Source organism: Rhopilema esculentum, chromosome 6, assembly GCF_057945365.1.
Source record: "Rhopilema esculentum isolate cy_ngs chromosome 6, ASM5794536v1, whole genome shotgun sequence".
NCBI lineage: Eukaryota > Metazoa > Cnidaria > Scyphozoa > Rhizostomeae > Rhizostomatidae > Rhopilema > Rhopilema esculentum.
Genome location: NC_142820.1, coordinates 2431963 through 2459161, shown reverse-complemented (window position 1 = coordinate 2459161; position 27199 = coordinate 2431963). Strand labels below are relative to the sequence as shown.

The window sequence follows — 27199 nt, the reverse complement described above, 5'->3', positions numbered from 1 at the left end:
TTCTTAATGTAAAAATAGTACTTGGTTTCAGCAAATTCTACATACAAAACATTTAGGTGCAATGGCAACCAGTTTGAGCAGTGGTAATACGGCTTTACGCAGTTATAAACAGCAAAAGTGTGCAGTGATAAAACTAGTATTTTTAGTCAAAGTTTGAAAATTTTCCACATTTTTCACAAACTTTGATAGCCTGAACATAACCAGGGTCACAAAGTGTAGTATAATTATATGTCAGAGAATATTCCTGTCACAAAAGAGAAGAGACAGGGGTGGTCGAATTCCCTAGGATCTCAAAGTGTAAGGAGCCTCATAAAGATTGATTAAAGTCTTTTCCTCATACGTTGAATAATGCTTTCTTGGTGTCGCTCTGGCTTTTGTTTTTGGCACAGACAGTACGTTTGTGGAGTTTGGTGCTCATTTTAGCAGTGCTTGAGTAATCATTACATTGTGTCTTTTCTAAGGACAAGACAACAAGCGTGAAAATGTGCATTTGTGCATTTGCCCTGAGTATATAAGCTTTGTGTTGATGGTATAGTCTCTTCCTCACACGTTGCAAGCAACCTAAAGTTGGACTGTGGAGAGGAAGGAATTTGGAACCCTTGCCACCCTGCTCATGTCTTCATATTTTCAGGTTTCTTTTAGCAGGTTAACTTTCTATTCTCTTTCTTTGTGCATCATTTACTTACCTTAGAAGGTATCTCCAAAATGCATGCTTGGCATTGCAAGGGACGCCTGCAAAAGAATAAGGCAGGAGGGGCAGTGTTGGTGCTGAGGGCAAATTGTAGAATTTTTCTACTAGCATAATCGAGTATTCATAGTTGGGAAGGGGGGCGGAGAGGGGGTACACATAATAAAATATTTACATTGATATGGGCCACCCGTACAGCTGGGTTTTTTACCATCAAAGATTCTAAACATAGATAAAAAGTTGACGAAATTATTCATACATTAAAATTGGTATTAAATGGCTTTGTCACTATTCACAATGTTTTGCTGAATAAGAATCATGGTTGTTATGAATGGGCTGGTTGTAAAATTTTGATGACCTGTTAAGTTTTAGTACGGATTCACCCTCCTTTTCTCGGTTTCTGGAGTACTTTTCTATCATCTTTGCCGTTTTACCTCTTATGGCCCACCTAATCAATCTTTCAACCTTTGCTTTTTTTGCTGGTGTTATCATCTTTTAATATTATCTAATGAAAATTAACATAACGAGAGTGGTCAAAGTGGTCATCAATTATCGATAAGAATCTTTCATTTTTTTTAGGATTCGTAAATATCAGGGCACTTCTTGCCGCCTCTGCCCCTCTTCAAAGAGGGCAGGAGGGGCAGCTGCCCCGCCAGCCAACCCCCCCAGTGTAGGCGTCCCTGGGCATTGCTAACAACAGTGTTACGTTTGTATGAATTATTCTGAAATCAGAATCTGAGGAGCAATATTTCCTTAAAAATCGACAAAAATAGGATAGGAGGCAGTTGCCATACCATATCCAAATTGGCTACACCATTGGGCATTAAATTCAAAGACTTTATTCCCAGCTATGACTGGGAGCAGTGTCGTACCCAAGGGTGGAATAGGGGGGTCCGGACCACCCACTTTTCTAAAATATAATCCTCGAGATTTGTCCAAAAACGATGTAAAACTCATTGGGGTGTAGTATACTGTATGCTTGTGTCATTAACAATTGTAAAATACTTTGCTATTTACCGTAGCTAACATGAATCAAATAATGGGGGGAAATTTTGCAAAAAAGGCGTTTCCCCGCATTTGCGAGTGTTTGAAGGGCGTGGTTCTAAAAAAATTTCTGGGGGCTAAGCCCCAGACCCCCCGCTGCTGCGGCCCATGGTACGCCACTGACTGGGAGGGTCAAATATAAGCATCTGAAAGTCCATCCGAAGTCCAGGGAATATTCCATCAATTTCGAAAATGGAAATTAGGCCATGCATTGTCTTTGCAGCATTTGCTTCAATGAACACGATTTTCTATAGATAGGTCTGAATGAAAGGTAGAATGGTTTGGAGTTAAAACAAAGTTTCGGATATAGCCACCATCAAGATGCTTTGTGTCGAATGCAGTGCGACACCCTCCTTGAAAAAAGCTCCATTGTAAAAACGAGAAGTTTTTTTGCCATGTAGGGGGTGCTTCGTCGGCAAATTTTCAGACTTGTCGGCAAATAAAAGATGGCTCACCCACTTTGTCGCCAAATAGGATCAGAACACCTCTCCCCCTCTTTGAGCACAGTAGCTAGCATTGGTCCTGGACTTGCCAACCTTTTACCTCTTTGCCACAGCGTCCTAGGTTTGCTTGTAAAAGTAGTGCAGTGTAGCAAAAAGGGATCATATTATGAATTTATGGAAAATATTGCGGGAAAATGTAAATCAAAGATGTGTAGGAGCCGTGGGGATTCGCTTTTCCGCAAAATACTATGCATGTCACCATTGTAAATAAAAAATGCTACTCCCGATATTCAACTGTCTGTAAATTAGAAAACTTGACTTGTCAGTTTGAAATTTGGGATCATCAGAAACCTGGTCAATTTGTAATATTAGTTAACATCCATCGACTGCTTATACTTAAAGAGTATCGAAGAGCAGGCCGTCGGAACCGGGGGGGGGGGGTGCTGGGGGAGGGGGGGACGTCTGGAGACTCCCAATAACTGTCAAACTGTAGTATGTTTCCTTTATAACAGTGTAGTGAATGAGAAGGAAAACGATGGGCAGCCCCCTCAATATGAATTTTATTCCGACGGCACTGAAGCACTGGTATCATTTGGGTTTAGCCTTGCGTGCAAATTTGCTTTCACGCTTTTCCTTGATATTAGATTTGAGACTACACAGTCTTTATGGAAATCTCTATGGACTTAACAATAGGACTAAATCTGGGAAAGGTCTCGTATAGTCAACCAAGTAATCTTGTTATCAAATCCTTTAGAGATCACCAGAGCTCAACCACGACCACGTAGCTGGATATGTCGGCTGGGGTGGGTAAACTGGATGCAAGAACCATACCTGAGGGGGGGGGGGGGGCAGGCTTTAAAACAAGAAAACAGATGAATAATAGACATCCATATTTGGATTTATATATATATATATTTGGACTAAATCCAGCTTACAAAGCAACTATGAGTCAAAAAGAGAGCAATGAATCAACTACAAAATGCTGAAAAAACAAACTGTGAGGTCTCTGTAGCCACTCAGTTGAAAATTCCTCGAAAGATATAGCTCAAGTAAAGTTTTTTTCGAAAAGAGGTGAGTCAAGGTACTCTGTCGAAAAGGTGTGCTACGTCGTCTCCTTGGGCCATCAGTGTATGTCATAATGTAAAAAGGCATTCAACCTTTCTCGGTCGAAGCAAAACCACTCGCCAGTTCGATTCTTTATATCACAATCAAAACTGGAACAGCTAATTCTCCAGGAAAGACCTGTTTGTGTTACCAATGTCGTTGGTCTGCTTGTTCTTGCAGTGACTATACATGTCACCTCTCTCTAGTCTGTGACGCCATAGCTGCACACGCCACACTTGAACATTTGAAGACATGGAACATCTTAAAATTAAACAGGTTTAAGCTTTCTTACTTTCAGAAATGAAGTGCCCCCAATTTTCCCCTGTACACCCCACCGAATTCCGGCATGTGCTACTCCTGATCCCCTTGCTTGTTCCCTCCAAAACATTTCTAGTGATTCCCTGTAAAACAGTTCAGTGATCACGCTTAACTACATAATTCTTAATTGTTCTCATATTCGTACTTTGATTTCGAAGGTGTCAAACCAGGAGCAACAACATTATAGAACATAATCAAAGATAGTCTGCTTATGAGACATGTGGCAGATTAGGGTTTCATCACAGCAAAGAAATCTCGTTAGTGCTGTTTAAAAAAAGATTTTATGTATGACCAAATGTTACATACAGCGAGTAAAAACTTCTGGATCCAATCAATGCCTGAAAATTCAACTAAAGAAAACTTTTTATACAAAAATTTGTTAGCAGACGTCTAACAGATGAACTTTTATTAAAAAAAAAAAGAAAAAACGCACAGGTTTATAGATGATCAATACATCCATCTCCTTTTTGAAAAGATCTAGAATCAATCCTTCTGTCTTTGCCACTGCTCAACCCATTTTGAATTTGTAACTAAGTTTCATAATAGCAGTCAGAAGAAGCATGAGTTGAGTGTACCTAGGAGATAAATTCTTATAAGTCTTTTGATGCTTTTTATTTATTAGGAATACTGCTTCGGGGGTACTCTTGAAATGAATGCATCATATATTCTGGACACTACTATCGCCCTCTGTCTCCTATGACGCAATCTACTTCCTGCAAGGTCAGTTAAGTCACCAATTCAATATCATAAAAGGAATTTATTTCGGCAGTCGTCCTGACAACAGACACAACGAGAAATGAGAGGGTATCGAAACTCTGACTGTAAACATTTGATGCGTAGTACAGTTGCTAAACAAACATGTTGAACATACACACACGTATTTCCTAAAGTAAGTGAAGAAATACCTACGTCTCATCTGCCTACCCGCTAATATACTTACCAGTGTTTCAACAGCTACGTGTGTGTGCATCTAGTGCTCAGAATAGAATCTAGGCAAAAGAGTGGGCGCACATGCCACCCCCTTTATCGATCGTGTATTGTTAGCATCTAGGAATTCAATTATATGATAAAATAACTGGCATCCCTCAATTCTTCATCCAGGATGATTGGATGAAATGCTAAGGGTATTTAAGAAGTAATTTGATAAAAATATTGGGAATTATAATAAGCAAGGATAATTAATTGCGGGGTTGACAAAAAATTTAAAGTCACGTTTTATACAATGCGATAATAGCCTTACAGAAGCGATTCGGGGCATCTGTAAGGCAATTCTGTAAAATATTTCAAATTTACATTCAAGCATTCAAATGCGCATCGATCTATTTACTTTCAAAGTTTTTGCCCGACATCTTGAGAACTGCCCGACAAAATCTGCTAAGCATGAATTCGGGATAATTGGATGAATACTTGATAGAAATGCTCCTGTCAGTTTTCTGGGTTTAAAATTGGTCTCCGTGTAAGTGCAAGCTGTATCTGATCTGAGATCTGTATACATTTGTATCTGAGATCGCTCGTTCCTGTTTGATCTTATGCAAATTCGTCGAAAATTCGTGAATTGAATTTGGAGCAAGTTATCTCGGTTGAGTCCGAGATTGGGAGCAAGTTATCTCGGTTGAGTCCGAGATTTGGAGCAAGTTATCTCGGTTGGCAAGCATTGGGTGATACAAATCAAAACTTAAGAGCCTTTTGTAGCGACATGAGATCACAAATTAACTCTAAAAATGTTAATAAAATTTGTGATGTAAAAGCATTGATTAATAAATTACATGATAAAGGTAGCTCAAAAATTAATGATTTGAAAATTCTTTGGAATTTTCTTAAGTAATTTTCATATCCACATTAAAAACAAACACGTAGCCAATTTGCGTTTTTTAATTCCTAGAATGTCGGCTTTATTCGCCATTTCAAATTAAGCATGGTTAACCGTTCTGTATGGACCCAATGGTTTCTGAAATTTTTGGAAAAAATTGCATCGCAGAAAGGTGAAAGAAAAAGTGCCCAGAATTTAAACGCAATGAATATGTTAACGCTTTTTATATACAGTTATGAAATTTATAATCAATTTTAGCTTGACAAGTTCCCTTTGGCATGGGACAGTTTAACCGCGGACACGGGGCAGTTTACCCTGGGTATGTGGGGGTAGGAAAAATGCCGTATTTCTCTATTCCCCCACTTGATGCTCTGGAGCCCAGGGTACGGGCAGGTATGATACATCAGTGAAGGTCGAGAGGGAATGTCGGTCAAAGGCAAGAAAGTTCACATTCTGTCAGGCTAAAGCTTTTGACACAAGAGGGAAAACGGGAACAATATATTAATACTAGACCATTGCTGTATTATAAGCTCCTCTTGCTTATAATACAGCAATAATGACAGATATCTTAGAAAATTAGTAAATTTTCAGAATAAGCAAAAGCGTGATAACTACATTGGAAAAGCAAATGAGAAATTCTGATTGATGGAGGGTAACAACGTTTGGCCTGAAACATAAAGTTCATCAATTTCAAGTTATTTATTACCATTAAGCATAAAGAATTGTGAAAATGTTCATCTTTGAATCATGCAACATTTTAAATAAAATTGTCCATGCATTGAAAAAGAATTGGCTTCGGAGTGAATTTTCTGACTGTTAAGCTTTTACTTGCCCACCCATATTTTCGTCGAAATTCTTTACAAAAACAATACAAATGAATCTTAAATGTTGTATAGAGCCAGAAACCCTCCACGGAATAGTTTCTAAATATACTCATTCAGCTTAAAAATCTATTCAATGCCTACTATTTTCAGAGTGGAATAATTCTTAAAATAGATTTTGTTGATTCCCCAACGTGACGTCAGATCGACAGGCAACAAGCACAGCACTGGCGAGCTCAGAAACGACGTCATATGTCAACAAGGCTCTCTGTTTAATTCTTTGTTCGCACAAAGCATTGGCGGGTCGCAGGGATACCGAAGTATTTACCTGACTAGACGCCCCCGTGCTACAATAACGTACAGAATAGGCGCATATTTCATTGTTTATCAATTACCTTGCTTATGTCCGAAAGTGCACCACACATGCAGCACTGCGTCAGCTTCCTATGGCAAAAGAAAATTAGAATTATATCTAGTTTTGCATCCGTGGGCTGTATATTTAGGTATAAATATTTCGAAGTTAGGTATTCGAAGTCAGATTCATATGTAAACACGCAGCAACATCACGCAAGATGAAAGCGCACGTGCAGAGTTCAAAAGGGTTCCATGTTGATAAAGATGACAACAGTCATGGATTGTAAGTTTAATTTATACGATTTTTCAGCAATTACGGTTTTATCAAAAATATTTTTTCAGCGACTTTTTAAAACACTCAATGACAAACTAACCTACAACCAGAAATAATTAATTTGCTTGTTTCTACAACTTACATTCAAAGGTGTACTGCGATTCGAGAAAAAACAAATGACTTATTCGAAAAAAGACATAAAATATGTCCATAAGATATTCAAGTTCATTCAGAGCATATAGATCGCGCACTTTGAGGAAGCAGAGAGTTATGCTTCCACATCTGTCATCTGGTAATAATCTTGCCAATCCCATTGCACCGTCCGATTTCGGTTACCGTACAAGACAACCTCTTGTAAGCGGGCTTTATAAGAATGACACTTTTTTTGTCGCGAATTAGAGTAAACAAAAAATCTATCTTTCTCCTACCTTCATCTCCTAAGATAGGCCCAATTCAAAGCCAGTCGCATTATATTGTGCCCAAATTGTGGCTTTTCTTTTTTGCAGTATTCATGAGAAGCATTTAGAATAAACCTTTCATTTCTAAGCATTTTGCTGGTCGAACAAAGATAATGGCTGATTTTAGCGCAATTCTTGGTCCCAGTATTCAATTTTGTAAACAATATGGAAGGGTACCAATCAGTCTCTAACTTGCATTTAAAAAGGTGGATGTACGCGTTCACCGTTATAGCCCGATACATCAAACTAAGAAGGGAGGTAAGAACATTAGAAGTCATGGGTAACACCTGGCGATGGATGGCAGATGCAACATTCAAGAGATAAACCTGCAATAATTAACTAATTGGACCCTAAGTTCAAGAGTTTGCCTAAAATTATTTGCTTCTCCAACTCTATTCTTTCTTCGACCATATTTTTTTAAGGGGTAGTTAGAGCCTATTCTCTAGCCAACTTACTGCCGTAGAACTCACAGGGTACCTATTTCATATCACTCCAAGGCAAGCGCAAGCATTTCATCCATCGGGAAAAAGCCACCACCCACAAACACAACAGTTTTTCACCACTTTGAACAATGATAAGGTTCCCGTAGAAAGATGTCCTTACCTCCACAGGCGTAGGAAGCAAAGAGGCTGATAGGCCCCATCCATCCCCTAACAAGGCAGAATCTATCGCATTTCAGGTCCCATTCGGACAGTTCTATCTCGATAAAGCAATAATATTCGGACAAAATCAATGTTTAGCTTCCACTAGGCCAATGCTTAGCTTCAATTTTTGATTGCGCATTTTCCTGGTCTGAATTTTGTGCTTGTTCACATGAATAAGGTTTTAGAGATATGTTTTTGATTATTTATCACGCGATAGCTTCAACTGGAAGGACGGGTCAATGCAACGAATCAGTTTTAGCATCTACGGAAGTATACTAAAGCCAAAATATACGGGAAAAATTTGACGATAACTGCTAGTCTATAGGACTAGTTAATGAACTAACGAGAAAAATATTAGATAAAGAAAGGATGCAATGAGGTTTCTTCATAGTTGATTGTACTTGAAAGTACAAACTTTTAAAGATATAAGTGTGCTCAAAGGGAAACAAGATACTTGAAAAATTGTTTTGCAGCTTAATAACAGCTTTTGGTATTGTTCTAAAATAACTCTTGGCCTTTTACTTGTCGTAAAGTAGTATCTTATAAGTAATATTGTAGAAATTTAACTTCCAAAAAAATTGATGAAAACTTCATATGCTTCCAATGCCTATTGTCATAATCGATTAAAACGAATTTTTCTCTTCCTTTTCTACATAGGCAAACAAGAGATTCGTTAAAATACGGGTGTTGTCGTTTTTAGTTGTTTTTATGAAAAACTGGTTATCTTGAGTCTTAATTTTTGTCAGTTTTGAGCCTTCCGTGTTTATTTTGTTCAAAAGCTTCAAACTAGCTTCAAACTTCTTGCTCAATCTATTTTCGCAATAAAATTGTTTTTTTAACTTTATTTCAGTCCTTCACTTCAGATGGCAAAAATTGGCACAATTTAACTGTCATGTTTTGCTTATCAACTATGATTTTATTATTGTTACCTGGAACACAGTGTCATGAGTTGTATGTTTTGTCAAGAGCACTTCTTTTCTTCCTTACATCAAATACTTAAAATTTCAACCTATATCTCTGCATGGAACTAAAACCCTAAATTGGCTTGTGATTTATTCAGATATGATGTCAATTTTGCTGCTCGGAACTTTTGCAGGGACACTTCAAGAAACTAGATTTCTTACCTGTGATTGGGTGAATTATAATCTTTTCTTCGGTGCAAGTCTCATTGTTACATTATACTGCCACAACATGCTTTAAACACATAGCTGTAGCTTTGATTCCTTGTATCTGATAATGATGTATAGCTAGCCAGAAGAAGGAGATCTAGGAGCTTAATTTAGTCCTTTGATTGTTCAGCTGCATTGCTGAGGCGTATGCTGAGCAAAAAGGCTACACAATGACACTGAAATCTCTCTTTTTCAACATCTTATTTTTCCAGCTTTATCAAATTTGCCACAGTAATAGTTTAGATCTTTTAGAATCTAATTATGTTTTGGAAGCGTGTTTATCTACATTTACCTTGGCTTTCTCTTTATAAAGTAACAAGTTCCTACATAAATACAGAGTAGACATCTCACAGTCATTGGGATAGCAGGGGCTATAGCCACCCTCCCCCTACTTTTTTGCAATAATAGGTGAGAAAATGGATGGAAATTTTACTCAAATGCAACTTTGGAAATTTTATTCTAACGAATCCTGAGAAGTAGCAGTTCTGCTTGTCTGGGACCCTTTTTTGTTCATTTTATTGGTGCTTTATCTTGTTTAGTGATATTTTGTATTTTCTTACTTGGAGAGCTTATGAATAGTTAGACTGTTTAGGGGTTTAAAAATCACGGTTTCAAAAGAAGTAAATATTTTCTAAAAGGAGCGATTTCTGGCGTTGCAAAGGGCGTTGCTTTCAAAAATTTGGGCACGCCCTTTTCAGACTGGTGCGTGGTGTCTGATACAGAGATCTCACACTGGGGTATCAGTAGTATAGTGATGGTACCTTAAATGAGCCTAATTTTTCTAGAAGGAGCACCTTCAATCGATTGATTTGAAATTATCAAATTACTCGTGACGGGAATTCTCATTGATGAAACATCTTTTTTCATGAAAGTGCAGCTCAAAGATGCGAAAAATAAAACTATAGGACTAGTTAATGAACAAACGAGAAGAATTTTGAATGAAGAAAGGATGCTAGTAGAGACACAGGCAGAGGCCGCCAAAATTTTTGATTTTTTCTTCTTCTGGTTCTCTTTCCTTATCTAAACTGTGGTAAAGGAATAAACTTTAACCAGTCCCAAACTTCTCTAATTTTGTCAAAGTTATATCGTTCATAAGAATATCTGTTTATGACAGAGAGTTGAGTTTCCATTGTAGCCTAAAGAAATAGATGACTCAACATCTGGATTGGGCATAGAATATCAAAAAGTGATCAAATTCATTAGATCGTATTGGAAAACGTTTGTTGTATGGGCTTAAACAGGCTTTTTACGGTGGTGTCATTTTGTGATGGTAAGGTCAAACGAGCACTGCAGTACAGGAGGAATGCATTATAAGAAATAAAAAGAAGAATACATGGAAAATATAAGGATAAGAAGGGCAGAATTTGAATATTTTTAGAGGAATTTTATGAGGTTAGACAAATATCAACTAATTAATCGCTTAAAATGCAATATGTACTTAGAATGAGGAAAAAAGTACATTGCTCAGAATAACTTTATCAAATGTGATTTAGCGAGGTCTTCAACATGAAGGAATTAAGAATGATGAGCCTTTATAAAAAAAATATCATTGATTTATCCTTGGAATCCTTTGAGGCCATCTCCAGACAATGCTTAAAGCCCCCTTTTTCCCCTTTCCCTCCAGCGTCTAACCTCGATCATTAGATCTGCGTTCCCGATTTGCATTCAGGCTACAGCAAAGTTTGTGATAACTTACTCTTTTCAATGTTTCATATGTTAATCTCAAGAAAGTTTTTTTTTGAAAAAACATTGGTTATAAGTCCAACGAACTGTTCTTTGTTTGAGAACAAGAGCCACGCCTTTTTAGAGATCCTCGTTTTTTATTTCGTTATAATTTCGTTGGCTTTCGCAGTTGAACTATGTGGATCCCACAACATGCTGACTACGCCATTCATGTATCCCTTGCCATTAAAAATACCTTTAATCTTGCCTATTTAGGCCACGAAAAAAGAGCAGTGATTTTTAGAGTTGATAATCAAAGATAATTTATATGCAAATTTTCATTTACCCTAAGTGTTGCATAAAGCACGCGATTTTCGGAAAAAATGTAGTTTCTCACTCAAATCAGGCTTATTGACCAGAGAAAATGTAGAAAAAATTTGATTCTTCAGTTTAAAGAAAACGTTGATCATAGAAAAGTTATTCCTCTAATTTTTTGTAAAATAGATTGCGGTCATCCCTGGGTCAACTTTGCTGATGCCCTTTGACCTTTTTCTCGTTGAGCAAAAATTTTGCATGCAGCTAGCTGTACATATAAATAAGTGAACGAGGTAGATCTCTAAATCAGTTCCCCAAGCCATGAAACCATTATATAACAACATTGTATCGCATAAGCTGTATAGTACAGGGGTGATATGATGGATTGTACTATGTACTATGTACTATGTCGCTTGAACTGTATTATGTCTTTGCATAAACTACAATTTTTTTCATAAGAGCCAGATAATTTTTGCTGAGCTTGATGTGCCTATATTTTGCACAATTCTAGGCTCGGGTCGTCTTTATAAATTTCTTATATGCTATAAATACTTTCTAAGACCATAAAATAACAGTTTGTCATTAAATCTTTAGTAGCACCGTTGAATTGCTGATAAAATCATCTTGTTTTGTTAATGTAAGATTTAATTTTCAAAAAATATTGGCTTTTCTTTCAAATTTTTTATCTGTTCTTATAAAAAAGTGAGTATTTGGTGTTTGAGCCCGAAAATATTCCCATCTGCCTAAAAGCCTTTAATGTATTAAGGGTGTCCTAAGGGGGTACTAGTTCCCCTGTTCCCTTTGAAAAAATAGCCAATGTTCCCATGTTCCCAGTGGAAAATGTAAGTTGTTCCCGTGTTAGCCATGTTCCCTTGTTCCCGAAAACCCCTGGAAGACCCTCTGTTAGCCAACTTTGTAACATTGTAAATGTTTTTATTAGACCATGGAAACAAGTAAATAACAAGTTGTCAAAACGATTTATTCTTGCCAGTATTAGCATCAGTTGGATTTGGCAAAAAACCTTCTTGAGATGGTGATAGAAGAGAGAATAAAAAACGTTTATAGCAAACACGGCTTCTAGTAGTACAGAGGGGAAGGGGTTGGGAATTGAATGGTTTAACACTCTTTAGGGTAAAAGATCGCTATTTTAATTCCTGCTAATTTTTGTTTTGCAAGAGCAAGCAAGCTTTTAAAGAAAAAAAGAAGCGTTAAAATTGAAAGTTGAATCTCTGTTGCCGATTCATAAAACGCTACTGCAAAATTACAGTCAGTTAAGTTCAAGTACAGTTTTCTCTATGCAAAATAATCTTTCACTACTTTTTTTATTTTTATTGTCGACATCCACCTATGATTTTCCGACAAGATAACATCATAGACCATGCTAACCATGCCATGGTTAAGTAGCAAGAAGAACAATTCATTTATGATTTTTGAAATTAAATATACAATTCACAAGCAGTTTCGATTTTGGTCATATATTGTTTGATTGATTATTTAGTACTGGCTAATATTTTATCAGCTATGCTTTGTTCAAATTTTGCAAAAAGGGCACAGAGTGGTTATAGAGGCCCCTGGGGTAAAAGAAGGAAACTGCAGATCACCAATGGAAATAAAATCACATATCCAAGGAATTTTGCTGTCGTGAGGGTATTATTATAAGTCAGTTGACCTGCAAAATCAACCCCTCCCCCTCCCCCTCCCCCAGTAATGTCTAAACTTGTTATTGATGATTATCAATGTGTTGACAATATAATATATAGTTAGATTGCATTTTGGTGGTTTAAACATCAAATTATCAGAAAGATCCTTCGCAGAGACACTAGATCAAAGAGGCTAAGAAGAAAAGCCCCCAGCTCCAAGACGCAGCAGTAGATTCCCGTTTACCATCGCGATTCTGAACAGGTCTATAGCTAACTGAAAATGCCCATCACAATTTCACCGTGCTCGGGTGGTACTTGCCGTAACCACAGCCTGGTCTATAACGTGACCAAACCATTTCCACTGTATTTTTGCGCCATTTGTTTATCGCAATTCGTATATCTTTGAAATTAGTATAATCCATAATGCCTGAATATAATTGTGCTTTGTCTCCTCTTGTAGCTAAACTTGACGCTAAACAATACAGGGTATTTGGCGACCTGTGGACATGCAATGGACTAAGAATAATCTTGCAACTTAAGAGTCTACAGGGATGTTACCCACTTTAGTAGACATTCTAGGACAATAAGTGTTTAATACGTTTTGCAAGAGAAGACAAAGAATAAGCTATCAAGATGCAAGCAATAGTTTGTTGATCTTAGCTGGGTACGAGGCGTTCATCTTTTAATTTTACTATGCTGGTGAAACTCCTGAACACACAAAATCTGCTGGTTCCTATCGTTTTTGCTGAAAGTCTTACTTGGCGGCAACATTTTTGTTTTTGGTCTCACAGATCAAGCAAAGTCTTTTCTCAAGGTTCTTTTACTAATATTGAAAATTCCATTCTAGAGTCGTCGAAGAAAAGATGTCGTTTCTTCAAAGAGTGGTAGGGGAATTTCAAGAAGTGCAAAGAAGTAGATTCTTCTTTAAAAGAGGCGAGCTTCCTTATTGTTTTCATTGCATTTCATTTGATACAGATCTCATTGCATGAAGTGTTTCGCAATACTTGATCAAAGGGGGAGTGTCTCTGTTCAGTTCAGTTGACTTTTCAGGGGCTTTATGAGCAGTCCGAGAATTAGCACGCCAGCATAAAACCGGAATGTCCAGACAGAATGTTATCCAAGATCTTCGTAAATACAGGTCATATGTTGACATGTCGCGCCGTTGCTAAACATTCTAGAAATTAGCCAAGACAAACTTTAAACTAACAAAAGATGTCTCATCTAGAAAAAAGCATAAATTACGGAGCAAATGGTTGGGAAATTGATTTGCTTTGGAAGAAATTGCTTAAGGAACATTATTTGCTTGTTTGAATAGTTTGAGCAATTTCATATACAAAACATCTTTAACACAAATCAAGTATTCAGGGTGTCCTCATGAGCGTGGTATTAGGTATGGGTTCTGAAACACTTTCCTAACTTTTTACACCACTTCTTCCAGAAACCTTTTTACATGCAACTTTCTTCATGCTCTAGTGTTGTTTTATTATCAAAGAGTTCTCTAAAATTATTTCTTTAACGAGTGTAAATAAACTGCCAACGTTTTATTTCTCTCCCAAAATTTTGAGCCGCTCTTTTCTGAAGGCTTTGAACTGAGTGTCCTACATGGGATTCTATCTGCTGGCCTCCGACGACAGCTACTTAACAGTTAGGCGAAAAATCTGCCTAGATTGAATCTGAAGTTTGCAGCAAAAAATATTTCCCAAATCATGTTGTGCAATGACGGTTTCTTGTGCCAATTCTACTACCAATAACTTGGAAATAAATGTGCGCCAAATTTCAAGGCCAAATTTTTGCATGTGACGCGCATTCCGGTGAAAATCCTCTTTATTCAGGTCCTAAATGTTTACTTGATTTTACAATAATGGTATTGTACCTCATTAGGGTAGGAATAAAGCAAAATATCACACAACATTAATGTGCGTAACGATGCATTACTTCTTTTGATGTGATACTGATCGATTGTTAAAATATAGGAGATTCTACAGAACAAGAATATATTTCTTTAATTGTAATCTTTTTTTGCTGGTTAGCATGTTCTATATTCTCTAGAAAAAGAAACGTCCCGTCCATGAAAGGATTTTTGCGGTCAAATCCCTTACATGTTTACAAATTTCATTTCTCTGTAAAATCTAAAATACAAGTGCAAACAATTGTATACGGCCTAAAAATATTGGCGATATAAACTTTTACATTTACATTTACATTTTTGTTTATTTAGGCACGGTAGCCCCGTCAGTCCATGAGAACTGCTTTTCAGGGGGCCGTGACAAAAACATTAAGAAAACACTAACAAAAAGTAAGAAGATAGATACTACGAAATAGGAATGGTCGTTCATAGTTAGTTTTTGATTCTTTTCTTATAGGTGGCAAGGGAAGGTGCCTGTTTGGCACCTAAGTTTGGTTCCAAAGCTTAGGTCCACGAAAAAAGAAATTGCTCTCTGCCCATTGTTTGTTTTCCGTAAGGGTAGCAAGAGATCGGTATCGGTATTTCTCAGTTTTCTAACATTTCGAGTCGAATTTTTTTGAACAGGTTCCAAAGGTATCAATGATATCAATTGATACCATGACGAGCCCATTTAACGATTTGTTCATTGTTGTAGCTGTTTGGCTTCTAATAATGTCATCTATAGTTGGCCAACCCCAAACTGCGAATCAGTGGCATAGCAGGCACATCAACTTTTCTTTTAACTACTGTTCTAGCTGCTCGATTCTGCAGCTTTGCAACGATTGCAGTTTAGTCACCCCACAGCACCCCCATACCGAACAGCAGAACCGAAAATGGGGCTCGACGATACCCCGATACATTTTACTCAACGTGTTTTGTAGGAAAAATTTTCTGGAATGTTTCAAAAATCCGATTGCATGAGAAACTTTGGTACGGAGACTGTTAACGTGCTCTTCCCAATTTAAGCTTCTATCGATTTTCACACCCAGATACTTTGTTCGGTCAGCACTTTCAACTTGAGAGTCACCAATAAAAAACTGTGGATGATCAACTGTTTTATCAGTAATTTTCTTAATTTTGGGCTGGGAGCCTATAATCAGAGCTTGTGTTTTTAGAAAATTCAGAAAAAGTTATTACCCTGCAACCATTGCTCCAAATCGTTCAGTTCACTGTTTAGACAAATCTGAGCTTCAAACAGTCGTACAATGATGTTTGGAAAATTTTCCGAAACGAGGCCGTACGTTGAATTGGTGTATTCCAATGAAGTATATTGAATTGTATTCACCTAATTGGTGTATTACAATTGGATGTCCACAGGGTGACCAACTCGCTTTTTGCTCCAAGGATTCTCCGGCTTTGTGTTGACGAAATCTTGTTAAGTTCAGCTTTGTTCATAAACTTGAAAGCACCGTTACTTTGTTTTTGAATTCTTAGATTACATATCAAACGCAAAAATGTCCCATGTCCCATGTCCCATGTTTCGTGTTCCATGCCCCACTCCCAATACCATCACACTTCCAATCTGTGCATTTCATCAACCTCCCTTTTTTGGCTACCGGGAATAAACGGCGTAGACTAACGGTTTCATGATGTATTTCCATTGCTGGGTATCCGGCGTGAGCATTACCTTGGTTCCGTAATGGCTGCTTATCATTTGCTCCGCATTTTAGTATTGTAAGTTGTTTGGCTCATTAATTTTCATAGTTAATCGCTTCTGGTCAGAAATAAAAGTTTATTGGTTATCTATTGAAAATCAGCATTGTTTTTAAAGAAGATCTCGTTATACTCTCACAACACTTACCCAAAATTTAACGCCTGTTATTCTATGCTATTGGCAAGTAGTACAATATTGAATGGCCACAGATTCTATAGCTGATCCTGTGCGGCGTTTCATGGGTACAGTCATGGAAGCAAAGAATTGACAACAATCCAATAACTTAAAGGGAGAATTTGACTGAAACAAAGAAGCAACGTTGGGCAAGCTCTGCAATAGATTGAAGGTTGAAGGGCGGAGATTGGGTAATGTAGTTGTGCCGAGACATCTAGGCGGAGATTGGGTACTGCAGTTGTGCCGGGACATCTAGAGTCTGCGAAGCCGAGCCGATTTTCTTGTTCAAAGGTTCCTCTAAATCAAGGAGCCAAATTTGATTGGCTGGGGGAATTTCAATTGTTTTTTTTTCAGTTTTCAAAAAAAAGAAGACGTAACAACTTCTAAAAAGCCAAGAAAACTGGAATGTTTAATAACATAGGCTAAGTTTACCAATTTTGTTGAACAAGATTGAAGGGCGGAGATTGGGTACTGTAGTTGTGCCGGGACGATTTTCTTCTTCAAAGGTTCCTCAAAATCAAGGAACCGAATTTGATTGGCTGGGGGAATTTCAATTGTTTTTTTTTCCAGTTTTCAAAGTGGCGCCTTCGAGCAAAAGTATAAATGAATGGTATCAGGATAATAGAATGGGTATGCTTGTTCTTTTGAACAACTAAAATTTCAGAAAAACATTGCACGCTAATGGAGTTGTTGTTCTAGTGCTTAGAATAAAATGTTGATGTCAGCGAACAAGAAAAGCGGCTCTGTTGCGCAGACTCTACCTTTTCTCCTCTTACATTTCTGTGTCTGCACGCAGGCTAGGCAATCACTGCTCTCACAAACTTAACCAATTTTCATAGTTTTGCTATTGTTTTGCTCTGTTCTTTGCTGCTTCACCCCTCCACCCCCGCCCCTGCACTGCAGCTCTTCCAGCGTTTCTGCCTACGAGAAAGGTTGGTACACGCTAGAGGGCCTAAAACTCAATGTTTTCTTTCATCTTTATCAGCCAATTTAATCTAAAAACGGTATCGTCCTGATGCTATAATTTGATACACGACGTTACATCGCAAAATTGATTTTTCAAAGTGGGTCTTGGAACTGTTATTTTATGCAAAAAATATTTGCTAAAATTCACAAAAAAAGTGGCTTTAAGTCAGAAATTTATCTTAATGAATAACTGAAAAGAGCTGACATTACTGGCCTTATCAATAAACATTGACAAAAACTAGCTTGAATTTAAATTCTGACTTGTAACCCATTTGTAACTGAAGCCTATGAGCACAAAATTGACAGGAAAATAGAAAATACCAGCAGGAGACAGCCATTTGAGCTGTTTTCTTCTATTTTCAGACTTTTAATATGATTCATACAACAAATAAATTCATATAATAAATATTGTTTGATGAAATAAAATAGATATACTTTCATAATAGCTTCTGTTGAAAATATCTTAACTCATAATAAGTTAAGATATTTTCAACAGAAGTTGATCATAATCAATTCAAAGTAAATAGGAAATAAGTTAGTTATATGACCAATAGTCCACTTACTGATGGTATGGTTATGTTAGCCGTTGAAGTGGGATACTCAAAATTTTGCTTTCGGGGATCATTCATCTGAAATTTTTTTGCCCCGACCTTATCATATTTATTTGGTATGAAACATCATTACATATTGTACAATCAAAGGAAGACAATGGTATTTTAATATGGATGAGAAATTCATTTGCAGATTTTTGCATAAGTCTTTAAGGTTGAAGACCCATGCAAACAAAACAGAATCAGCAGGCAGCTCTCTAATTCGGTACTTTACTTCAGGGACAGGGAAACATCACGGAAAAAAGTTGTAGAATCTTGAAAAAATCGAGGAAGGTGACCAAAACTTTAGAAACTTGAGGCAGTAGGAAAAATCGTATTGCCTGTTGGTTTTCAAAATACAACAGACAAAATTTAACCCTTCTATCTGTCTCTAAAATATCTAAAATTGAGAATAAGCTAAAACATTTTTTTGGAAAAACAGAGTTGCAAGGAGAGGAGACAAATTGACTACCTACCAATTTTCCTGACCACGCCTCATTAAAAACAAGGGAGGTTTTATAGTAACAGTTTCTTGGCCGGAGTAAGGCTGAGCATTTTTCTTGACCCTGTTTTACTGGTGCATTAGAAAGAAAGAAATTACACCTTAAAAGTAAACATTAATACTTACACAAACGAATCGATTTACAGGAAACTTAAAAAAAAATTCGCAATCCCCGCAAGTACGCACACTGTACCCAATTCTTTGCTAAAAACACACCCTTTAAGAATGAAACAACACAGTAGCTTTTACGACAACTTTCATTTATATCCTTATCTGATTTGTGCAGAGACCACAATCTTTGGAAACAAATGAAGTTGAAATATCATGCCTAAGCCTAATGTTAGTTTTATTATTTCCTCAGCATGATACTCCAGTTTTGTAGACATTGTCAGAAGAATTCGTAAAGTCTATTTATTAGTAAACCTTGTGCTAACACCTCAGACGCAATTTGAATTCAAGGTCATTAATTAGCCTTATCTAAAGTGGCCATAAGCTCTATATTATAGCATTTGATAACAATGCGATGTCCAAGAAGCTTATTAATGTTGCCGCCATTTTTCTAATGCTTTAGTACGAGGATTAATCATTGGCTGAATAGAGTCCTACCGTGATGACGTTAGAAAATCTTTAAGAATATTTGAATTCGAAACTCATAACATGAAAAACATCATAGCCCTAAATATGTAAAATCAGCCAATTTCGTATGAAAGTGGCTGATATATTTCGTAGCCAAGCCAAAATAACAATAATATGTCAGCAAACAGCAAACATTTAATAGGTCATAACTCACCAATTCATTTATTTATTCATCTGGTTTTCCAATTTTAAAGGTATTTCATGGTGTTCTATAAGGATATGTGATCAAAAATAAAAAACTCCCAAAGACGATTTTTAATGACGTCACATTTTAGAACTCTGTTGTATTCAAATGTATTCTGAAAATCTCTGCACTAGGATTCATGTATTGGGGCCTAATTGGCAAAAGCTGCCTTTGAATAAAAGCTTTTCAAAGAATGAAGGGTGACTGGAGTGTTTTATCAAGTATGTTTTATGCTGCTGAAAAATCTTTTTCTTTTGTTACACCATGCTTGCAACACAGCAACCTAAGTATATCCTGCTGAAAACCGACGGATTTTCAATAAAATATCATTGACCTTTGAAGCTGATAGCAAATCACAGCTTTTAGCAGCAATCAAATATAGATTAATAGTTATTCTAGTTCATAGCCTTGCATTCGTGAAAAATAGGACAACCACAAGATACTTTTGCAGGCAAAGTCAAGTCTTTTCAATGTCTTGTTTTTTGAATATTATTTCATTAATTTTTATCAGGTCATCAAAGACGTTTGCCACTTTGGTTGTTCATGATAACAGTTATCAAAGCCGATCGAAAACAGGTTTGCCTTGCATGGACAGATACATACAGGCTTGAATTTACGGTTACAGATCGTGACCTACTCGCACATGTTTGGGGTTTGGTGAAAGGAAATGTTTCTATGGACTATGCAAAACTGTCCAGAGCCCTGCGCTACTACTATGGAAAGAGGATTATCGAAAAAGTAAGTATATTTCCATTCATCACAGGTAATTTACAAGAATTATGATTTTCTCTCTTGTAGGAATATTCAAGAAAACATAGAGTTGCTCAAAGCAAATGGTTCTCCGCACAAAGTCTCTCCACTTAAGGTTAACAGAATTTAGCTCAGAGAGAGACAGTATATACGCTTTTTTATAAGAGCTAATGAATTAAAGTTTAGATTGGCTTTTCTTATTTTTCCAAAACTTCGAGCTGGGTTGTTCTTAGTTTGTTTTAAAATATTAGGTTATAAGCAGTGCAATAACTAGTTATTGTACTGAAATGATTTTTAGCCCCATTTTCCAGCAAAGAGAAGGCGCCATCTTTTATTTGCCGAAAAGTTTGAAAGTTCACCAGAAAGCATCTCAAGATAATAATAATAATAATTAAACAATATAATAAAATAAGATAATAAAATAATAATAATAATATTTATACAGGTAAACTTCTTCAGCAAAATAATTCGCTGCTATCAACCAAGGACCTGTTAACCTAGAGTTCCTATAATATTTTACAATAATAATTTAATATAATTTCACAAAAAAATTTTCAATTAGTCTTAATATGTTTGAAAAATGTGTTTAAAGTATGTTTTACGAAAAACAAGCAATTATTAAGTCTAAAATTAAAAGTGTTAAAAGTCAAAGTCAAAATCCTTGCAAAAACTTTCGAGCTTTGAAATTGATGTTATGTGTTCCTTTAGGATTTTATTTTATTTGATTTTATTAGATGGCAGAAAACTCGATTTACGAGATGGGATTTTTTTCAAGGGTTTCACAACTTTGTTCAACATAATATTTCAGGGTACCTCAGCTTCAGCTTGTTTTTATTTGTTTTTAATTTTTGACCAGCTTTGAGGCTCATGTTCTTATAAACTTGTTCTTATGAAAAAATGGCGTACTTGCCTAGCAATGTAATTCCTGATTCCCTTACACCTATTCAGTTCATTTTTATTTCTATTTTCACTTGTGCAACAAAAACACAACCCATTGACGAATTTAAAGAAATACCAAAAAGAATCTTTTGAATCATTTTTTACTTGTCTGGCAACAATTTTTCATATTTTCCAATTATTAGATAATGTAGCTTCGTGTAATATTAGCCCTTATGTTAATTGTGTAAGCAAGAAATAGAAAAAACCCCAATAATATATTCCTTATTGAAAAATTCAATGCTCATACTGATTTTCTCTTTTGCCAGGTTCAATCACAGCCATACACATACAGATTTATACTCTCTGAAAACACGATGCCATATTTACCGACACAAGAAGAGCTTTCTGCTCAATTTAACAAGGGTGTCAAGCCGTCAAGAACAAAGTCCTTGCCAAACTTTCTCAGTGTTTTTGCACAATACGTTGCCACCAAGGATAAAGAAATAAAACAAGAGGCTCAAAATGACCAAAAATGTTCCAGTACAACATTTCTTGAAGTCCCTGAACAATACAGAGTTAGAACTAAGTCTCTGCCATGCAAATCAAAATTTACTGCCTTTGATGAAAGTTCAACAGCAACGAAATCCTCATTTAGCAATTCAAACGAATCTGGATCAGAATTAGACACTTCTTCGACAGAAGACTGGGCTGACCTGGAAGACGCAATGCCATTCTTTATGAAACAGAAACATAAAGAAAAGGATCTACTCACAGCTTGTTTTATGTCAAATGACCTTCCTCTTCTGCAATTTGAAGATTTGAGAAGCCTTGATGAGGAATACAGCTCTGAAACGTCTGAATGTTGTAGCCCTCGCTCTTGTGAAATGGAGATATGCGAGGATACTTCTTTCTGGATTTCCGAAATGACACAAAACCCAGATCTCAAACTCCCCCAAAAAACAGAAATGATGGAGATTGAAAACCTGACAAATCCTCTGGTGAATGAGGGGAGCTCTATAATGCATTTTGGAGATGAAATGGATATTATGCATCAGATTGTCGGTTAAGAAGACAAGAATAAACGCTTTTGAAAAAAGTATTTTTTTAAGCTTCTATACAGAATAAATTTTTATAACAAAATTTTTTTTACAAAAGGTTTATGTAAATAGGGAATTTGCCTTTTTGAATTTTAATGCTGGAGGATCAATTTTTAAGTGTTTATTGCTAGCTGAATGTTTGTGTTTTGTCTTGTCAAATCTGACTAAGATTTGTTTCCAGAAACGTCTCCAGCCTGTTGTCAAATTGTCCAAGCACGTTGCTTGCAGCACTCGCTATATCATGCAAGATAAAGGGTTCATACGGAATTTTTAATAACTATTTGCTTTTATTTTTGTTGGCAACAGCTTTGCAATAACCATTGGAGGCAGGTTTATTTCAGCCAACCTTTACACCTATAACGTAAGCTCCAGCAGTGTTTTCGACCAAGTGCTTTTCTTTAATGTTTGAATTATCTAAAAGTATTAATTGATTCTTCAGGTTTGAGTTGCTTCTAGTGTTAGCAAATATTAGATCATCGAATCTAATATCTTTGCAGATTTTCATATATTAATTCCTTCTCTATCTATGAAATCACAGATAATTTTTTTCTGAAAATGATGATAGAATAACGTCAAAGGGTCGTCCCAGTCTCCCATGTTCAATGCTATCATAGCCAATCAATTATCAAAATGGTTTTCGAAAAATCAAGGATTTAAAAAAAGTAAAGCTTTACATCTGACACTCTTCAGAGTTAAAAATGTCAGAATAAGGACCGAAAACGTGAAGTTAGAAAATACCCAGCTTTGTTGACATAATGGGTTTGCATTAGCACTTGGAAAACATTCTATAGGCATGCAGCACAGCCCGGGGAACCTGTCATGTGCACGTGTTTCTAATAGGCCTTTTTCGATCCAAAACCTGTTTGATATATTAATTAACTTAACATTTTAGATGATAAATTTGACTATTTATGCTCCGAAAATTGTCAAATGAAAAGCTCTAGTATGCCTAATGGCGTCTGTTTTTAAAGTCATTTGAAATATTGTACCATCAAAAATTGCTATTAACTATATTGGGGTGAGCGCAAACCAGCCGGTGTTGGGATGTTCTGAAAATAGGATGAAATCAGGGCAAAGGAATCGCATGTGACACGCTTGTGACACGCGTGTGACACCCCCAAGTGTTATGAATTGGTTCTTTACTCGGCAGGTTCGTCAATTTTTGTTCATACTCGGCAAACTTGGTGATGACATAAATGAAAATTCATTCAGGTCGATGGTATATTTAATTGCTTTCATTCTCATTTCGATTTGAACGTTTTCGATCCTCGGCACGTTAAAACTTCAACTGTCTATTGGCAAATTGAAGCTAGTGAGAACCAAATTCAACATTACAATGTTGCAGGGTTGGGTTGCGCGAATGACGAGATTGATTAGCAAAAAATCGACTCAAACCGTCAAATAGCATTCCACCTGTGGATATTAATTCTAAGAGTAAGGTTGAATTGTCAGGTAGTAAAAATTGAGGATCAATGAGTGCATTTTCCCGTGAACTGGAAGCCTCAAAATTCAAAAGTTTCCTAGGAACCATGGTGCCTCCTCAGTTAGTAACTATTGTCTCTTTGTTCGTTGCTCGTGTTCCTTGTATAATCTGCAAGCTAGCCAAAATTTAACCTTATCAAGTAAATTCTTCCCAGTGTTGTTTAATGATTGAATGAAGAAAGTTTTGCGATATCAAATAAAGGTTCTTTTAGGAAAGCCTATATTGCTCGTCTGTGCCTATTTGCTATTTCATTATGTTTACAAACGAAGTATGCTTATATTTTTACTTTATGTTGCTTTAGACTGCTATTGTTAAGATATTATTCAGAATGGTACTTAAAGGTTGCGGATCAACGGAGGTTAAAAAACGAGCCGACTTTCAAAATAACTGAAAAATGTAAAATTTTTATTCATACTATCAGTAGGAAATTTGCTCAAGAATTACAGAGTCAATATTAGTAAACTATGGGGAAAAAACTATGGGGGAAAGGTCGCTTCTATTTTCGACATCAGAGTTTGCCTTTATTGTGTATAATCGCAAGACCTCTTACTTGACACTCCCGTAGCAAAATATTTTTAGCACTGCCCTTGAGCAGAGACGATTTTAAAATACTGCCTCAAATCGAAGCTATTGTCAGCTTTAACACCAAGACATTTTGTCTTTTCGACAAATGCTTTATTGTTATCTCTAATTTTCAAGCATAAACGTTCACTAGTACCTTCAAACTTCTTCTGCTTAATTTACGTACAAATTTGCATTGCCTGTATCTTGGCTGCATTTAGTTAAAATTTGTTACCACATAGCCAGGAATCCCAATCCTAAAGGTCACTATTGAGAAGATCATTGATATAATATAGACAAGGAAAAGTAGAAGGCCGAGACATGACCCTTGTGGAACCCAATCTCTATTTTCTGCGTTTTAGAATCCATACCGTTAATCCTACAAAACTGTTTCCTGTTAGACAGGTAGGATTGGCATCAGTAGAGATCACTGTCGGCAACTCCATAAAGCCCATGTTTTTGGCGCAGACGTTCATGACTGACTGCATCAAAAGCCTTTCTAAGGTCAATAAGAACTGAACCGATGATATAGCCATCGTCAATACAACGTACCATTCATCAGTTGTTTTGAGCAGACTTGTTAGCTAAGGTGGAAATGAAAATCTAAAGCCTGACCGTTCACCAGAAAGAAGCCTTTTTGTGTCTAGATATTTGCACAGATGGTTGACTATAAGCCTTTAAAACAACCTTGAAATAACAGACAGCACAAAAATTGTTCGGTAACTTCATGGGAAAATCTTTAGTAATTGGATCAACTCTGGCAAGTTTCCAAGAAGCAGATAATATGCTAGTTTCAACGGACATTACCGATTTATGTAGAAAAATTTTCCAATTATCTGACGAAGATTCTCAAGCCTTCCAGTTTAAAGATAATATGTAGTAATGAAAATTTAAACACAAGAAAACAATTTTTCTTTTCTCTGATCTGTGATCATACACAGCGAAGCAAATAACGTATATGAAAGTATGTATCTTATTAAATCAGCAAGCGGAACGTCTGAACATAATCAGACTAAACTAGGTAATAAATCGCTTATTCTTTAAATAACAGTTGAATAGAAGCAATCTGATTATAAAAACCCCAAAACTTTATAGGGATTTTAAGGTAGATTCTACATGTATGAAGATAACGTAAGCAAAATATAGAGGACATTGATAATAATAATATAAATAATAATAATAATTGAAAAATTTCATTTTCAATTCAACTTAAACTACAACTACAAATCTCACTATTGCAAGGTAATTTGCAATTGGCTAGCCTGGTTTTACAAGAAAAAAACTATAACAATCGTAAGGTAAAAGGAAAAACTGAGAAAAAAATATAAAACAACTAACGTTAAAAAGGATGTACATCCGGATTTGTCCATGGCTTATTTTTGCCACAAAATATGTAGTACGTAGTACGGATGGCAATGTTGGAAAGTTTAGAAATGAGATACTGTTTTTGTTGCTGATCGATGGAGAGAGAGTCACACATTTTGAAGAATGAATTGCAGGAATTGCCGAAGATGCCAAGAGAGCTCATAGAAAGATTAACAAAGGAGACACATTTGAACTGCCGCTGTAAACCAGATAAGAGAGGAGCATACTTGCTGTGTTTTCTTGTAGCTTTTGTGTTAAGATTGGATTCGAAGCCAACAGTTAGCTCTAAAATGTAGAGGTAATTGTTGTTAGTCCTCAAGAGAAGATCAGGGCGAAGGTTTTCTCCAGTTATGATTGATGGTGAAAGAAAGCCAGGTATATCAGCGTAGATGGTAGAATAATAATAATAATAATAATAATAATAATAATAATAATAATAATAATAATAATAATATAAATATTTACAGAGGAAGGCGTCAGTCACTCAAAGGGTAAGGGTGCTTTTCACGAGGGTCCTCTATTTAACTAATTGTATCGATTTACGAAAAAACATTACAATTAAAAAGTTCATCATATTAAGAGTGGATAAAATCAGACTGAATGACACTTTCGTGTCAGGATAAGCTCCCTTTATAGATAGACTTCTTGAAATATAATAACGCAAGATTTTCACGGAATCAACACCAATATGTCAAAATACTTAAAATTTTATATTACGAGATCCAGAAGCAACGTTTTCCAAAGGAATCAAACTCGTTCGTTCAAAACAAACAAGCAGGGCCGTAAATCTGTCATGTCAATTGGGGGTCAGCAGAGCGAATGAATTTAAAGTGTGCAGTTGGTCATGGCACCAACAAGCATTTTATGGTATGTGTTATAAAACAGTTTGAGGGGCAAGCGACTAAAAAAAAAAAAAAAAAACAAGATTTTTACATTTAGTAACTTTTTTCAGCTCTGTAGTGTAATTTACAGGTATCTCTTTGAATGCTGACTTTCTTATAATAAAATTGATCACATTGTTCAGAGACAACGGGAAGAAAATGAGCCTTGGGGGGGGGGAGGCTGAGAATCAAGTTTAATGATGTAGGAGGACCCACCATGGTTGGGTCCAACGCGGAAGAAACTTTTTGAAATCATACCTTCTAGAAAGGCTAAAAAAGAATCTCCCAGATCAATTTGATCAAAATACTATACCGTTTAGGGTAGACAAATCGACGTTTCTCAGAAGAAAATGGGGAGGAGAAGACTAATGCTTAAACCCTAGTGACAGACGTTAGGGAAAGAAAGAAAAAATGACCTTTGGCGTAGAGGGCACATTTTTCAGAAGTTGCTTTTCTCGCAATATTCGCAACAGAAAGTGGCAATACTGACATTTCTTCGCTTTTTCAAATGTGTGTTTTCTATTCGGGAGTAAGCGATTTTTCCTGAAACCATATCGGATTTGAAAAAAATAAGGATGTATTTAAGAACATATTCAGGCTAAAATAGAAAATTTTCTTAAAAGAATGAAGGCTAGGCAAAATTTATTGCATTCATATAATAAAGAGTGTAGTCATTGCCTCTCTCTGTATTAAATGCAAAGGTACTTCTTTATTGACGAAGTCCTTTTCACTAATTTTATTTTTCTTGTCCTCTTTGTTTTTTGGCCTTGCTACAGTTAAAAGCAAAA

General features: G+C 36.2%; 1 protein-coding gene and 1 long non-coding RNA gene across 3 annotated transcripts; one reads left to right on the top strand and one right to left on the bottom strand.

Annotated features, from left to right (window-relative positions):
• Positions 1–1655: 1655 nt before the first annotated feature.
• On the bottom strand, positions 1656–21925 carry LOC135686512 (uncharacterized). Its single transcript, XR_010516077.2, has 3 exons — positions 21797–21925; positions 6624–6672; positions 1656–4644 (listed from the first exon to the last, which is right to left on the bottom strand). It is a non-coding gene; the product is annotated as an uncharacterized LOC135686512 (long non-coding RNA).
• LOC135686511 (uncharacterized) lies at positions 6594–22091 on the top strand. Of its 2 annotated transcripts, none has more exons than XM_065202757.2 (4): positions 6594–6865; positions 13592–13677; positions 19907–20133; positions 21351–22091. In XM_065202757.2, the coding sequence occupies exons 1-4, from the start codon at positions 6801–6803 to the stop codon at positions 22089–22091; spliced, it is 1119 nt and encodes a 372-aa protein (XP_065058829.2). In that variant the 5' UTR covers positions 6594–6800. The 2 variants fall into 2 exon arrangements, with proteins under 2 accessions (XP_065058829.2, XP_065058830.2); XM_065202758.2 differs by having other exon boundaries at positions 6597–13408.
• Positions 22092–27199: the final 5108 nt, after the last annotated feature.